We start from the raw sequence: 17,266 nt of genomic DNA, 5'->3' as shown, positions 1-17,266 counted from the left end.
GAAACATTTTCAACCAATCAAATTCAAGTTCTAAAAAAGATTAAGTGGGCGGGGAATTCAGAATTTATCCCAGATGTTGGTGTAGTCAGACTGGGCTCTTGGAAGATAAACCCTGCATTATTCAAAACACAGGCTTCTGTCTCAGATTATATCCAAATATATCCTTTATCTGCAGGACCCAGGACGTCCCCTTAAACTGCACAGTGATACTGATACAGTAGAGCAGTGTAGCAGCAGTAGATTTTAATGATGTGTTTACACACACACACACACACACACACACACGCTCGCTCGCACGCACAGCACGCACAACACACACACACACGCACGCACACGCTCGCACGCACAGCACACACACACGCACAGCACACACACACACGCACACACACACACACACACACACACACACACACACACACAAGGGAACTTCGCTTACACACTAACACAGCCACTTCCGTACAATCATTCCTGTGAGTTTGTAGGATTTAGTGGTGGAGCATCACTGCCCTCTAGGGCCAGAAAGATGTACTACAACACTAAATATGTGAGGGTGACGTTGCTATAAAGAGTATTTAATAGTACACTACACAGAGGCTCTATAATGTCTAATTTCTTTTCTCCTTTTCTCCTATTATTATTTGTCTTTCAGCACAGCAGAGGGTTTTTTCTCCAACTCAGAGAACTCCATGGTGTCGGGCTGGGAGACGTTTGTGCAGGCCCTGGGCTACTTCCTTAAAATGTTCTTCGGTTCTGCTGCCCTGGGAACCCTCACCGGGCTCATCTCTGCCCTGGTATCCAGACTCTGTGTGTGTGTGTATGCGTGTGTGTGTGTGTGTGTGCATGCGTGCGTGCGTGCGTGTGTGTGTGTGTGTGTGTGTGTGGTGTTATATCGATGTGTGTGTGTGTGTGCTCTCTCTTCTGGTCTCCTCTTGTTTTAACCCCTTAACTCTGAGCAGTTTCTGAAACACTTTGACCTGAGGAATACTCCTTCACTGGAGTTTGGCATGATGATCATCTTTGCATACCTGCCGTACGGCCTGGCAGAGGGCATCAAACTGTCTGGTGGGTACACGACACGTGCACGTGCACATACACTCACACACAGCTGACAGGTGCACATACACTCACACACAGCTGACAGGTGCACATACACTCACACACAGCTGACAGGTGCACATACACTCACACACAGCTGACAGGTGCACATACACTCACACACAGCTGACAGGTGCACATACACTCACACACAGCTGACAGGTGCACATACACTCACACACAGCTGACAGATGCACATACACTCACACACAGCTGACAGGTGCACATACACTCACACACAGCTGACAGGTGCACATACACTCACACACAGCTGACAGGTGCACATACACTCACACACAGCTGACACGTGCACATACACTCACACACAGCTGACACGTGCACGTGCACATACACTCACACACAGCTGACACGTGCACGTGCACATACACTCACACACAGCTGACACGTGCACATACACTCACACACAGCTGACAGGTGCACATACACTCACACACAGCTGACGTGCACATACACTCACACACAGCTGACGTGCACATACACTCACACACAGCTGACACGTGCACGTGCACATACACTCACACACAGCTGACACGTGCACATACACTCACACACAGCTGACACGTGCACATACACTCACACACAGCTGACACGTGCACATACACTCACACACAGCTGACGTGCACATACACTCACACACAGCTGACACGTGCACATACACTCACACACAGCTGACAGGTGCACATACACTCACACACAGCTGACGTGCACATACACTCGCACACAGCTGACACGTGCACGTGCACATACACTCACACACAGCTGACAGGTGCACATACACTCACACACAGTTGACAGGTGCACATACACTCACACACAGCTGACGTGCACATACACTCACACACAGCTGACAGGAGTTGTTGTGGATCTTTGACTTCACATAACTTCATATGTTTTTGTTCCCCCCCACCCTTCTCTCTACCTCCAGGAATCATGGCCATCCTGTTTTCAGGTATTGTGATGTCTCACTACACGCATCACAACCTGTCTCCCGTCACACAGATCCTCATGCAGCAGACGCTGCGCACAGTGGCCTTCATGTGTGGTCAGTGAATGTCCTCCTCTCTCTCACTCTCCCTTCGTCTTTGAGGCCACAGTGGCTCAGTGGTTAGCAGCACAGTTGCCTCACAGCAGCTGTGTGGAGTTTGCATGTTCTCCCCGTGGTGTTCGTGTGGGTTTCTTTCCTCCCACCATCAAAGACACGTATGTTAGGGTTAATAGTCCTGTCAGTGCTCCTGACCAAGGTACTGGCGAAAGAACTGGAGTTGGTCCCCGGGCGCTGCACTGCGGCTGCCCACTGCTCCTAGGAATGTTCCTAGTAGAGGATGGGTCAAATGCAGAGGATGAATTGCCCCGCAGGGTTTAACGGATTTTTTTTACCTTAGCGCCATTTTTATGTATTTTTTTACCATTGCGCTGGGTCAATGCCCCACCAGGGTCATAAGATGGAAAAGTCAGGACAGTCAGTCAGTCAGTCAGTCAGTCAGTCAGTCAGTCATGGATATTTAGTAAGTTTAGTGGAGAAAGGCCCATAGCTAGGGATAGGAAGGTGGTAGAGAGTCGGGATTCGAGGGGTGGGTAGGGGGAGTGTTTAGCTAGGGGGGAAAATGGGTGCTGGGACGGGGGGAGGGGCCATAGGGAGATTGGGACCGTAGTCTTAAAGGTTTGCACTTGTTACATGCTCTTCTCAACACCATGTTTCATCTCTCTTTCCTTCCAGAGACATGCGTGTTTGCCTTCCTCGGTCTCTCCATCTTCAGCTTCCCTCACAACTTTGAAATCTCCTTCGTCATCTGGTGCATAGTAAGTGCTATTGCCTTTTTTTTTTTAACTTCTCTGAATGTTGTAGTCCACCGGGCCTAAATCCACCGACTGTCAGTGTGACAGAGCTGTGTCTGTCTGTACTCCAGGTGCTGGTTCTTCTGGGCCGAGCGATAAACATCTTCCCCTTATCCTTCCTGCTCAACTTCTTCAGAGACCATAAGATCACTCCCAAGATGATGTTCATCATGTGGTTCAGTGGTGAGATGATGAAACCTTTGCCCTACTGTACGAATAAATTCAGCCAGGGAAGGCCTTTGTCGTTTGATAATGATTGCAATTCATTTATATTAGAGCTGCCACGATTAATCAATTAGTCGATTGGCAGAAAATTAATCAACAACTATTTTGATAATCGATTAATCGTTTTGAGTACAATTTTAAGAGAAAAGGTCTAAATTCTCTGATTCCAGCTTCTTAAATATTTTCTGGTTTCTTTACTCCTGTATTTTATTATTTATTTTTGAGTTGTGGGCATCATCTTGGACTTTAAGAAACACTGATCGTCATTTGCTGCCATTTACTGACATTTCATAGACCAAACAACTAATCGATTGATCGAGAAAATAATCGACAGATTAATCGATTATGAAAATAATCGTTAGTGTCAGCCCTAATTTATATGAGGTTTTACCTGAGGCTAAGCAGGCATTCTCTTTGAGTATGTGTCCTCCCACCTAGGCTTGGGCGGTATTTATTTCTTCATACCTTCTTGACATTAGACCCCGGGCGGTTTACGGTTTATGACGTATATGACGGTATTAGTTTCATCGGCGGGGTGGGTTCGAGTAACCAGCCAATTGTCTTAAGTGTTTATTTTCTACCTCCAAATAATTATTCTGTTGGCTAACATCCTGTTGTATACATTCATGTCCATCAATGAAAACAAGTTGCAACTTCTATGTTTCAGGAAACGTTACATGCACAATATTGTTCACAAATGTCCTCCATGGAGAATGGAGAATTAAACGGACTGAATGGACACTGTTATGGGCAAACCTGTAACATGTTCAGTTTAAAGTGGTCTTAAACAATATAGTGTTGCTTGTAACACATTATGCTCGCCTATTAATAAGGTAAAAAAAAAAAGTAGCCTACAAATGGTGAATAAAATAACAAATAAATTAATAAAAATAATTGGGCTAAGCCCGGCACAGGCAAGGACAATTGCGACTATTTTGGCTGAACAAAAAAAGATCGAAAACGGTTTTGACGATGTTGAAAATCATACCTTCGCTATTTCTAAATACTCCGGTATACGGTAATACCGCCCAAGCCTACTCCCACCATCCTTTCACAGTCTCCTCCATCCCTCCAGTCTTTGTAGCTTTCTCGTTTTGTGGGGTAGGTTTGCGAGGTGCCATCCCCTACGCCCTGAGCCTCCATCTGGGCCTGGAGCCCATTGAGAAGCGGCAGCTCATCGGCACCACCACCATCATCATCGTCCTGTTCACCATCCTCCTCCTGGGGGGCGGGACCCAGCCTCTCATCCGCCTCATGGACATCGAGGAGCCGTCACGGCGCAAGAACAAGAAAGACATCAATCTCAGCAAGACCCAGAAAATGGTAATGGTTGAAGCACTTTGATTTCGCTCGGAACAGATGTGAGTGTATGCACACACGTGCACGCGCGCGCACACACACACGCACGCACGCACAGATTTCATCTGACATTCAAAGAGAGACACATCAAAAGATTGATTGTGGTTTGCTTCAAGCACACTGCATCAGTGGGGAGTGGAAAAACTATCATCACAGAGACACGCACTCAGAAGCACACACACACTCCGCACACACACTCAGCAGTACACACACACACTCAGCAGCACAAGCACTTGGAGAAGGACAAACGCACACATTGGCCCAGATGCACCAAAATACAAGCGTCATGCGGTGTCTTATTTCAGTTGACTGAGGCTATGTCCACACGGAGACGAGTTAGATGTATCCGCTAAAGTTTTTTCTCGTATGGACGTTTCGTCCAGATGGAACCAGCGTTCTGGGAGTATACGCTCTGGGAGAATACGCAAATTTTTGAAACCGGGTCCCAGAGTGAACAAATCTGAAGACGCCACCCTTGCATTTCCGTGTTTACAACCCATACGCATCTTTCCTGAACCGATGACGACATATAGCCCCACCTCTCTCCTCCAGCAACGCTAGCTACTGAGCCTCAGGGCTCCACAGCTGACTCGTCCCATCCACCCCTCCCCTCCCTTCATCGGATATTTGCCAGAAGGCTTAGCGGCGACTACGTTTTTACAAGGACACAAACAAAATCAGGCTAAACTTGTTAGATAGAAATAATAGGCTATTTATTTTTAATACAACATGCAATTCTGGAATATTTGAATATTGGACGAAATGAAATGAAATGAAATGTAAACCCTGAGTGTAACGGACATACTCGGGATGGTCTATATATAGCCCTCGCAAATACAACGTGAATAGTGAAGTGAGAGGTTTGACGAACACACGGTTGCACTGTGATGTCTGTGATATCCGCTCGTGTCCACTCCAACAAGACTTTAGCTTACTTGATGCCACTTTTTCAATAAAAACACATTTATGCCATGAGTTTATATAATGTATATTTATGTTGCATCATTTAGCCTGTGCTGTGATGTGCAGGAGCGGCCAATACGCTGGGATGTGTTTGCATATGTCTAAAGATCATGGAAGTGGATGATATCAGGAACGTCACCGATAGTTAACGTTCTATATTGTAGGCTACAGGGAGACCATCAGCCCTGCTGAACAGCTCTGCATTTGCCTGTATAGGTTTAATCATTTTATTCATCAACATGGCAAACCTCCCCGCAAAGCCAAGGGTTTAAGCTGCTCGCTACAGTGATATACACATTATAGACTGTGCGCCCCTAGAGGTTGAATGCCATTATTGACGAGATTGTCTTATTCTCTGTTTTTGGTGTACTTTATGGCAGCGTTACAGCGCCACTTACCGGCCTGGCATATACACTACAGCGGTTTCAGTGGTATTCAGTGGTTTCATGTGGATACACACATTTCTTGAAACGATTCCGTGTTTATGGAAAACTTTTCTTAAACTGTCTTCACACAGGTGTGTGTGTGTGTGTGTGTGTGTGTGTGTGTGTGTGTGTGTGTGTGTGTGTGTGTGTGTGTGTGTGTGTGTGTGTGTGTGTGTGTGTGTGTGTGTGTGTGTGTGTGTGTGTGTGTGTCTGTCTGTCTGTCTGTCTTTGATATGTTCAAAATAGGGATGCAGGATATATCGGCAAACATCGTTTTCTAATATATCGCTATCGGTCTGATGAGCAAAATAACAGCTAGCAATGTTAATATCGGTTATCGTATCGTCCAACATTTTCAAATTAAGAGGAAACAATGGAGTAAATTATTATTCATGGGCTTTTCCAAATATGTTGTAAATAAAGAAATACATTGCTTTTTTTAATTAACAGTGGACATATGTTTTTCATTATGTACAAAAATATGATTGTCATAGAAACTTATTTTCCTACAGATATCGACATAGCAAATATCGCTTATCGGCCATAACAGCAATGTTAATATCGGTTATCGATATCGGACAAAATGTTCATTATCGGTGCATCCCTGCTTCAAAGCTTAGTCTTGCACCCTGAAATAGCAACATCTAAACAAGCCCTCCTTGTCTCCTTCTTTCTCTTTTCTTCTCTTCATCTCTGTGTGTGGTTTCACCTCCACCCTCGCCCCTGTCCTGCCTCCCACTCTCCTCCGCCTCTTTCACCCCTTCCTCATGTGCTCCTCCCTCTGTCTCTCCCCCTCTTTCTGTCTCTCCCTCTCTTCCTGTCTCTCCTTCTCTTTCTGTCTCTCCTTCTCTTTCTGTCTCTCCCTCTCTTCCTGTCTCTCCCTCCATTCTCTGCAGGGTAACACCATCGAGTCGGAGCACCTGTCGGAGCTGACGGAGGAGGAGTACGAGGCTCACATCTACCAGAGACAGGATCTGAAGGGCTTCATGTGGCTCGACGCCAAGTACCTCAACCCCTTCTTCACACGCAGACTCACCCAGGAGGTACAGTAAGAGGGGGAGGGAGGTACAGTAAGAGGGGGAGGGAGGGAGGGAGGTACAGTAAGAGGGGGAGGGAGGGAGGGAGGTACAGTAAGAGGGGGAGGGAGGGAGGTACAGTAAGAGGGGGAGGGAGGTACAGTAAGAGGGGGAGGGAGGGAGGGAGGTACAGTAAGAGGGGGAGGGAGGGAGGTACAGTAAGAGGGGGAGGGAGGGAGGTACAGTAAGAGGGGGAGGGAGGTACAGTAAGAGGGGGAGGGAGGGAGGGAGGTACAGTAAGAGGGGGAGGGAGGTGTCTGTGTCTGTCTTATTATCCACTACTGTCTGATGTGAACCAAAGTGCCCTTCTGGGACATGTATTTGACTGATTGACTGATTGACTGACTGATTGTCTGTCTGTCACAGGACTTGTTACACGGCCGTATCCAGATGAAGACCCTGACCAATAAGTGGTATGAGGAAGTTCGACAGGGACCGTCGGGCTCCGAGAATGACGACGATGAAGCAGAGCTTCTTTAAACTCCACACACACACACTTCTTTCTGTGACTTTGAAGCAAACGAATGGACGTTGTGTGTGTCCTGGGCCTGAGGGGACATGATGTGTGTGAAGGAAGGAAGGAATCTTCTGTGACAGACAGTCACACCTGGTTTGTTCACCTGGCTCAAGCTGTATGACCACTGTGGATTTCACCCCCCCCCCCATCCTCCACCGCCTCACTTGAATGTCCCACTTGACCTGAGCTGAGCCCCAAACAAAACCCCACACGGACCGCAGGATGGAATGTGTCGAGTCATAGTGTGCCGTCAGCAAAACTGGAATTGAAAACCTGGAACACTGGATGAAGCAGCAAATCTTATCAGTGAAGAAGAATGTTCCTCTTACAAATGCCATATAGTTGCTACTAGCTATAGCAACATCTATGAAATGTGTTTTGTCCGGTGCACTGTTCTACAGAAAAGGTACATGGGAGTGATTTGTTGATCCTGAGAAATGTTCCTTTAGAAAGGTTTAGGTTTGTAGGGAAGTGAAGAGAAGGGGGGTTCACATATAAAGCAATACTAGAGCACCTTCTCACTTTTTCTGTTCACTTTTGTACTGTGATTTTACAAGTTGTTTATTGCTATGTGGCAATACGTTTTTTTTTAAGGTCTGCTTGAAGTAGTACATTATGTCTGGGGAAGGAATCGAAAATGCTTTTGTAATCAGTTGGTTCCAAGCTTCTTCTTTTTTTTTTATATATATAATCTTGAAGATTTCCGTTTCGTTCTCTTTGGCGACACCTATGGCGATGAGCGTTAATTGCAGGTGAGATCTAAACAGTGACATTAGTCAGTTTGTTCCACCATAGTAACCACCCACAATGCTAGCAGAGGTGTTTCTTAGTGCTGCTGTCTTGGAGAACATCTAGTAATACAATCCACTAATTCCCAGAACATAAAAGAGGAAGAGCTCATAATATGCTTCAGTACATTATAAAACCCTTTCATTCCAAAGTATGGTGGAATACCCCCCTCCCTGATTTCAGTTCCCTAAACAGGTTCCTTCCCCTACATATACAGCAGGACTTAAAATAAAGTATCGCTATTGTGATTTTCAGCGTGAATTTTGTAGTGAAGATTGGTAACAATGAATATGTGGGTGATAGGGAATGAAGTCTATGTATTTTTTTTTTCTATTTATTAACCTAATGTTTCTATGTATTGTTGCTGGGATAAATGCTTTTATACAAGCTCTATGAGCGTTGCAGAATTATAAAAAATATATGATGTTATAATAAATTATATTGGCTAAACATCCCACATGCGCTATGATGACATGGGACAAAAGATTTCGTCTGGTGTTCATTTTTTATGGTTTTATACACATTGTTCAAACGCAATCAAATATGCATACAAATGAATACAGTACTGTATATTGCAAGACACCAGTGTAAATGTGGCATAACTATGTACTGTACATGTAGAGGCTACATCTGTTTTCTGCACAGGAACTAGTCTATAATTGTAACACAAAGTATCTGGAACTTAGTACAAGTTGTCAAAGTTAGGACTTTAAAATACAAGGCAGCTGTTTATAAGTCTCCCCAGTTCACATTAATAGATGTAGGAGAATGTCAACAGAATAGTGGTTGGTGCTTCGAGCTGAAATGGGCAGCAGAGGGTAATGTTCTGTTAGTGTTTGGACGGCAATAGATCCTTTTTCTTTTCACGCTAATTTTCTTTGCATACACTGAGCAAAAGGCCCAGAAAAAAGCCCCAAAAGTGCAATACACAGCGCAAGCACAAAAAGGGGATAGCGCCTGTACCAAGATAGGGCCCAATGTCTTTTATGTTGAGCCAGAGCTTGCACACTTGCAAGCCTCTCTAATTACAACTTCAGTTACAAAACACAGTTAAGACCTATGATCTGAGCCAGAGCCTACATTGAGCACAAAATGCCAAAACAATGATCAGCAAAGGTGTAACCAAAATCAAGAAATATAAGTAAGTTTCAGGCCGATACAAATAAACTCTTGACTTGACTATATCTCATTGCATTTTGAATGTCATGTTACAATGTTGCAATCTTAAGAGCAAAATCCAAACAGCCATCACATCTCATCATGCTATCAATACTCTGTCTCATGTCTTTCAGGACCTTTCCTTCACTGCTTTTCTCCCCCTGCTGGTCAGGAATTCATCATCATCATCATCACTTTATTGTCAGACACAAGGTCCATTAAAAAAAAAACACAATACATATAAAACAGGTAACAACACAATAAGAGCACTTAACAATTCTACAGTAAGGCACTGTACCAGTGTTTCCAGATGGAAGACATGTATCTAGTGTCACTGAGATTGGGTTGAGAGAGCAACATAATGAGCATATTCTGAGACATATTCAGACGGCAGATAAACCTATACATCAGGTTTCTCAGTAGGGCATGAAAGATGAAAGGTGCTCACTCCTGCTCCACAAAACATTTCACTGGCGCTGCTACACCTTGGCTTCCTAAGAAGGATCCTCAGGCAGTCATTATAAGCAACTTGGAGCTTTTTAATGCTAGCCTGCTTATACTTGACCCACAGGGGGGCAGTATACAGAGGAGTACAGTAGGCTCTAAACAGGTTTACCTTTACATCATCTGAGCAAAAACTTCTTCCTCAGCATGTTAGCTTGAGCATACAGTGCACGCCTCTGTACATGTCATCATCATCACTCAGTTATAATATGACCCAAATATTTAGTTCGACAGCAAACTGCCAGCACCTGCCAGCCAAATAAAAAGAAGGAAAGGAGAGATCCTTATCATCTCTTGTTCTGCAGATCATAGTGACACTCTTTTTAGCATTATATTTCACATCAAAATGACCTCCATAGTCAGAACAGATATTCAGCAACTGTTGGAAACCAGTACTGCTTGGAGACAGGATAACCAAATCATCGGCATACATAAAGTGATTTACAGTGGTGTTACCAATCACATATCCCATTCGGCAGCTGCTGAGCTGTACAGAGAGTTCATTCATATATAGATTGAACAGGGCGGATTAAACACAACTGTTACAATTTGACAAAGAGGAAGTATTCAAAAGGTTTAGAAAAAGACATCTAGAAAAGGCATCAAGCTAACACCACATGAAGGAAGTGAAACCAGCGGGCTGCCAAAGTATGTGAAATGATGAGTACATTGCCGTGGAAACACATACCCCACTATTACCCCAGCCACATTTTCAACCATGTGTGCTATCTCAGATCAGAGATACTGTTAAGCAGAAGCGTGGCAGGGGGAACTTGGTATTGAATTATCTGACATTATATGGGAAAGGAGTCTGTCTGTGGTACAGCTCTGCTCAGTTAATAGCAGACACCAGCTGATCCAATTTAAAGTTGCTCACCGTCTTCATTACTCCAAGTATAAATTACATAAGATCTTCTCTTCTGTCTCGCCACTGTGTGACAGGTGTCAGAGGGCGCACTATCTCATGCCTTTTGGTTCTGCCCTTCACTAACGGGATTCTGGGCCAAAATATTCGACTGGTACTCTAAGGCCTACAAAGTAACCCTAGAGCCGGAGGCAGAACTCGCCATCTTCGGCTGCTCGGTTTCCTCTCTGAACTTCCCTACAGCTGTGCAGCAATCTCTGATGCTGGGGACAACTGTTGCTAAAAGACTAATTTTAAAGGAATGGAAGTCTTCTTCTTCACCTTCTTTTCAGGTGTGGCTGATGGACATGATCTGTTATACAGATGGAGAGACTGAGGTTGCTGAGAGCCAACTCGCTTAGAAGGTTCTCAAATATCTGGGACCCCTTTTTGGCCTACAAAGTTAAGTATGACTAGTGAGTGAGGTTAGGGGCTTACATGGATGGTTTTCCATGGACCCCTTTCGTAGGATCCCATGCATAATATCTTGTACAGGCACATCGAGGCTGGTAGCACCACGTTACGAAATGTCAAAGATGTGTTTTTTTCCCTTTCATTTTCTTTTCCTGTGTCTGAGCTTGTTTGTCTTATTTGTTTATTGTTTTATTTTCAATAAAACATTAGAAAAAAAAGATAGTGTTAAGCTTAAACTTGTTCTTAATGCAGATACAACTAAGTTGATGTTTTTTTTCTAAATCCAATTTGGTGCTTCCAGGGCCCACTTGAAAAAGAGATGGAAATCTCAATGTGATTACCCTGGTTAAATAAAGGATAAACAAAAATAAATAAAATAAGAAATACTACAATTACCATGACTTTATTGTAGCCTATATTAATGGAGACATGGAGGAATCACACCCACAATTTTGAGTTATTTACAAAATAATAAGTAGCATATAGCAGCAACCGCAGCTGATAGGAATCAGTCTCATGACTGATATTTGACAAAGAGGAAGTATTCAAAAGGTTTAGAAAAAGACATCTAGAAAAGACATCAAGCTAACACCCACATGAAGGAATTGAAACCAGCTGTAACAGATGATATAAACTGTACTGTAGAAAGGGAAAAAGTATACGCACATCACGTATACAGGTGCGAGGCTATAGCAAAAGAGCTCAGATAGATGAAAAAAGGTAGAGCCTGGACACTTACTCCATGCCGTATAGTTTATTGAGACACAAGAATAGACAACTTTGGATCTTCTTCAGGTCAGAAATGAGATGATTACAGATGATATAAACTGTACTGTAAACATGTTATATACTGAAAGACAGCAGTCGTAACAGCAGCTGATCCAAGTTGTGCCTCTAAATCTACTATAATGCACTTTGGTAAATATTTAACAAAGCTGTTATTAATGAGGAAGTGTCACACCTCCTTCTCACAGATCGAGGCGCTCAATCTGTCACATGGCTCGTCATTCCATTTGTTCAAAGGGTCACTATAAGAATTAAACTGCTCAACACAGTGCTCGTTGCCATTAAAATTGTTAGGCTCCCCCGGTTGCCAGTACCTGAAACAGAGGAGGATAAGGAGTCAAACCCTGTGGTGAAGACATGGTCCATACTGTAGCTACAGTGACTCTGAAGTCTCACAACAATGAGTCAGAACAAATGTGATCAGGTCTTACGCTGTGGTCAGAGGTGATCCATCCACCCATCTAAAGGTCCCTTCTGTCTCTCTGTCTGTCAGACCAATCCATGCCCTCATGATGTTTAGTCCAACCAGGAATTCCTGTTTGTGGAGACACAATTAGAGGGTTCACACACATGCGCAAGTGCAGGCAACACACACACACACACACACACACACACACACACACACACACACACACACACACACACACACACACACACACACACACACACACCTGTTCCTCTTTGCTGTTGATGATCACCAGATCAGCTCCTCTCTCCAGACAGTCCTGTCTGCTCTCTTCCCAGGTTGTCCACTTACCAGCAGCAGAGACGTCAGAGACGTAGTACCACTTAGAGCCAAATTTAGTCCAACAATTATACATTTTGGCTGCGACAAACCAACACAACAAAACAAAACAAAACATGTATGTTAAATGATCACACTCACACATAAAATACAGTAATAACTAAAAGTGAACTGCTTTCATTTAATGATATTTAACTTATTATGATGAAAACTCACTCTTTGTACATGAACTCCCTCTCAGGATGGTCTGCAACTGGTCTCTCTCCTTTGTCAGGTTGTTGTTACTGGTCTGTAACTGGTCTCTCTCCTTTGTCAGGATGTTGTTACTGGTCTGTAACTGGTCTCTCTCCTTTGTCAGGATGTTGTTACTGGTCTGTAACTGATCTCTCTCCATCTTCAGCAGCTCAAGCTTCTGCACATCTGAATTATCTGAAAGCAGTGACCATGTTCCTTGAATTAGTCCTTCTAGGTTTGAGGAATTGAGATATCTGCTTCTCTTGGCAATGACCAAATGGCCTGCACTTATACAGCACTTTTATCCAAAGCGCTTTACAATCAGTAGGTACATTCACCCATTCATACACCGATGGCGGCAGGCTACCACGCAGGGTGCTGGCACACCATCAGGAGCAATTTGGGGTTCAGTATCTTGCCCAAGGACACTTTGACATGCAGACTGGAGGAGGCGGGAATCGAACCACCGACCGATTAGTGGACGACCCACTCTACCTCCTGAGCTACAGCCGCCCCATGACCAAGCATAAGGAATTGAAAATAGAAAGACACTCACGCACGATGAGACGCAGACCGACGTTGAGAGCAGCTTGTGTAGCACACAGCAGCCCAAAGCTCACCAAGACCAGCTTATAAACTTTTCCCTCTGCGGAACCAACATTCACATGTCGGACAGCAGCTCACAAAACCATTTCCACCGCTCACTGCCGTTGAGTGTCAAGAAAATGTATCAAGCAAATGTGACATCTTCAAATCATCTTCCCATATTTTCCTTACCATGTCTCTTGGCTGCCTGCTGACGCCCCTCAGCAGAATTAGCCGTCATGCGATGATTGTCGTTGATCTCAGTTATTTCTAGTTCATCTCGTCGGACAGACCTCGCCATGCTGCATCTCTCTTTGCTTGTGACTTCTGCATTTGTTGTTTGACTCTATATATGTTACACAACTCTGTCTAGACCACACTAAGGCAGGGAGGAAGCTGATTGGCTCATAGGACATTGGATTCAAAATGACATATTGGAGTACTCGCTGGGCAAATCCTCATGGAGATACAGTGAAATGTGAAAACAGTGCACATTACGTGTGCATCTGGGATGTTTGTGGACCTCTAAAAGTAATTTTTTTCTTTTTTTAAATGCAGTAGAAAAATTACACATACATACATACTGTAAGCAAATGTACTTGTAACCCTCTCACCCTGATGTAAAGACCCATACAAATCAGCACATAGGACACAATTTCCTCATGTTCAATATTGATTGATTTATTGGTAAGAGGGTTTACCTCCTCACAAGCATCTCATGCTGCATGGGCCAATTACTGTAGTCCATATAGGGTATGTGGAGCAGAAGGTTCTGACGTGTCTGGCTTGGACCAGGGGAGACAGGTCCATAGGGTATGTGGAGCAGAAGGTTCTGACGTGTCTGACTTGGACCATGGGAGACAGGTCCATAGGGTGTGTGGAGCAGAAGGTTCTGACGTGTCTGGCTTGGACCAGGGGAGACAGGTCCATAGGGTATGTGGAGCAGAAGGTTCTGACGTGTCTGACTTGGACCATGGGAGACAGGTCCATAGGGTGTGTGGAGCAGAAGGTTCTGACGTGTCTGACTTGGACCATGGGATACAGGTCCATAGGGTGTGTGGAGCAGAAGGTTATGACGTGTCTAGCGAGACTATGACGTGTCTGACTTGGACCAGGGGAGACAGGTCCATAGGGTGTGTGGAGCAGAAGGTTATGACGTGTCTAGCGAGACTATGACATGTCTGACTTGGACCAGGGGAGACAGGTCCATAGGGTGTGTGGAGCAGAGGGTTCTGATGTGTCTGGCTTGGACCAGGGGAGACAGATCTTTGACTCATTGGAAAGGTTGAAAAGGTCAATGTGTGGCCATGCTGGGTCCAATTTCCTGCAACCTGTAGACAAAGCCTAATTGTTTGACGCCTGAACATGCACACACACACACACACACACACACACACACACACACACACACACACACACACACACACACACACACACACACACACACACGTAATTGATCCACCTCACAGGAACTCATGGTGAGGAGAGGACAGGTGTTCATCTGGAGGAAGAAATGACATCACGCTGGTTGAGTCTGTTGAGTAATTAATGTTGGCAGGTGCTCTATAGTCTATGTATCACATGACAGAATCTATGCACTGTAAGGTTGGTCTATAGCAGACCTGGGCAACTGGCGGGCCGCGGGACACATGCGCCCCGCGAGCGCCACCTGTGTGGCCCGCGCTGGAATTGCATTTTCTTTTCTTTTTTCTCTTTTTTTTTTACAGTGCACCTGAACGCAACATGCAAGATACCCGCTGAATAAGTGTCCAAATGTTCATGTCATTCTGGCCAATACTCCACTTCTGTTACAACATTTCAGTCTGGAATATGGAATATCTTTCAATAATCTTTATGACTAAAAGGCTAAAAGTAATCTCATGTGTAAGAAATGACTGTTGTACATTGAAGTAAAAATGTAAATAATTAACTTGTTGGTTTTGGATTTCTTTAGCTTCAAGAGTGCATTTTTGTTCGCATGACCCTCAACACAGGCTTTGAGAATCCCGGGCCACTTACTGATACTTGTGCTTAAATTAACCCACTCATATTCTGGTTTATTTCAAGAAAAACATTTTGGCTAGTGGAAATTCTAATTGGCTGGTAACTTTAAAATCTAGCAGCCATATTGGCAGGTGGTCAAAAAAGTTAATTTGAAGCCCTGCAGGGAGAGCAGGTGGTGGTGATATAGGAGTGAGTGAGAAAAGGATCAAATATTGGTGTTTAAGACTGAATAATGACATCACAGCTGGGAAGTATTTCAGATGCGCTGGCGCTGTAAGACTTTCGTAGAAGAAGAAAGCTGCGCGAGGTGAATGCACGCAGCGCTGTTCATGATCGTTAAAACAATATTCCATGTCTTTTCAGGTGAGCTATGGTAACGGGCCACGTTGTCAAATGCTGTTTGTAACTTTATGTGAATTCGTCAGTATGTTGAATGTTGTGTAACTGTTAGTTAATTGTTTGTTAGCTTAGTATGCACTCGGAAAACTAGCCGCAAAACGCGACTATTTCACTCGAGTACCTCTCCCATCATAGTCGCGCTCGCCCGACCCCTTTATCGAGGGAAAGTTGCACATTTAGCGATCTACAAGCTTCAAACATGCACCAATCACTAATATAAACTACGCACCTTGTTGCCACGGATGTTGTCGAGCAGGCCGCGCTGAGGCCGCGCTTTGTTAACTCGTATTTTAAGAAAGTTTGGGTTATTTGTGTGTCCGGAAACATTATTTTCCCTTCTCCAACGACTCTTCTTCTTTTTTGCTGCTCACCGGTTCAACTGCTCAACTGCGCCACCGCATCATGGGGTATTATAAACCTGTGACTGACAGAACGACACAGGGCAAACCCCATACTTGACACATGATGTAATACCCCATGATGCGGTGGCGCAGTTGAACCGGTGAGCAGCAAAAAAGAAGAAGAGTCGTTGGAGAACGGAAAATAATGTTTCCGGACACACAAATAACCCAAACTTTCTTAAAATACGAGTTAACAAAGCGCGGCCTCAGCGCGGCCTGCTCGACAACATCCGTGGCAACAAGGTGCGTAGTTTATATTAGTGATTGGTGCATGTTTGAAGCTTGTAGATCGCTAAATGTGCAACTTTCCCTCGATAAAGGGGTCGGGCGAGCGCGACTATGATGGGAGAGGTACTCGAGTGAAATAGTCGCGTTTTGCGGCTATCGGAAAACTAGCCTAGCATGTTTAGCTACTGTTTGCTAGCACATGGGTAATTTAGCGTTACAGTCATAGCTTGTTGTTTTGATCTGTTATGGTTTTGCTAATGTTAGAGATAATTAATTAATATAAAAGATGGTGCTTCGTTTGTTTAGTAATGTTATTTCTTGTTTTCTTTAATTCGAATAGCCTACAGTAAAAGTCGTTTTCTGATGATATTAGCTGTAAGACTTTGGTAGAAGAAGAAAGCTGCGCGAGGTGAACGCACTGTAGCACTGTTCATGATCGTTAAAACAATATTCCATGTCTTTTCAGACAAACCTTGATTAAAATATATGCACCTGGATCTGGCCTCAGGCTCCATCATTCAAGTGTGCAACACATCCACCTGCGGCGTCACCTGCTGCCCTCCTCGGCTTGCAGCCGCACTCAGCCGCAGCCTCGGCC

The 17,266-nt window shown here is 44.4% G+C and overlaps 2 protein-coding genes across 2 annotated transcripts in view; one reads left to right on the top strand and one right to left on the bottom strand.

Moving 5' to 3' along the window:
• Positions 1-9,374, top strand: part of slc9a8 (solute carrier family 9 member 8) — a 41,938-nt gene extending 32,564 nt beyond the window's left edge. The window contains exons 9-16 of the mRNA XM_083641767.1: positions 650-791; positions 957-1,062; positions 2,042-2,158; positions 2,834-2,916; positions 3,024-3,135; positions 4,283-4,500; positions 6,821-6,967; positions 7,367-9,374. Of these exons, the coding sequence (XP_083497893.1) occupies positions 650-791; positions 957-1,062; positions 2,042-2,158; positions 2,834-2,916; positions 3,024-3,135; positions 4,283-4,500; positions 6,821-6,967; positions 7,367-7,480 (1,039 nt within the window). The 3' untranslated portion in view covers positions 7,481-9,374. The remainder of the gene's footprint in view (positions 1-649; positions 792-956; positions 1,063-2,041; positions 2,159-2,833; positions 2,917-3,023; positions 3,136-4,282; positions 4,501-6,820; positions 6,968-7,366) is intronic.
• A 2,686-nt stretch (positions 9,375-12,060) lies between these two features.
• Positions 12,061-13,945, bottom strand: LOC310781050 (uncharacterized protein). Its single transcript, XM_083641584.1, has 6 exons — positions 13,829-13,945; positions 13,608-13,697; positions 13,034-13,246; positions 12,744-12,898; positions 12,504-12,607; positions 12,061-12,386 (listed from the first exon to the last, which is right to left on the bottom strand). Exons 1-6 carry the CDS (start codon positions 13,935-13,937, stop codon positions 12,242-12,244), a joined length of 816 nt encoding a protein of 271 aa, XP_083497710.1. The 5' UTR covers positions 13,938-13,945; the 3' UTR covers positions 12,061-12,241.
• Positions 13,946-17,266: the final 3,321 nt, after the last annotated feature.

This window comes from Poromitra crassiceps (genome assembly GCF_964638095.1).
Source record: "Poromitra crassiceps genome assembly, chromosome: 8".
Taxonomy (NCBI): domain Eukaryota; kingdom Metazoa; phylum Chordata; class Actinopteri; order Beryciformes; family Melamphaidae; genus Poromitra; species Poromitra crassiceps.
This window is presented reverse-complemented; position numbering and strand designations above follow the sequence as displayed.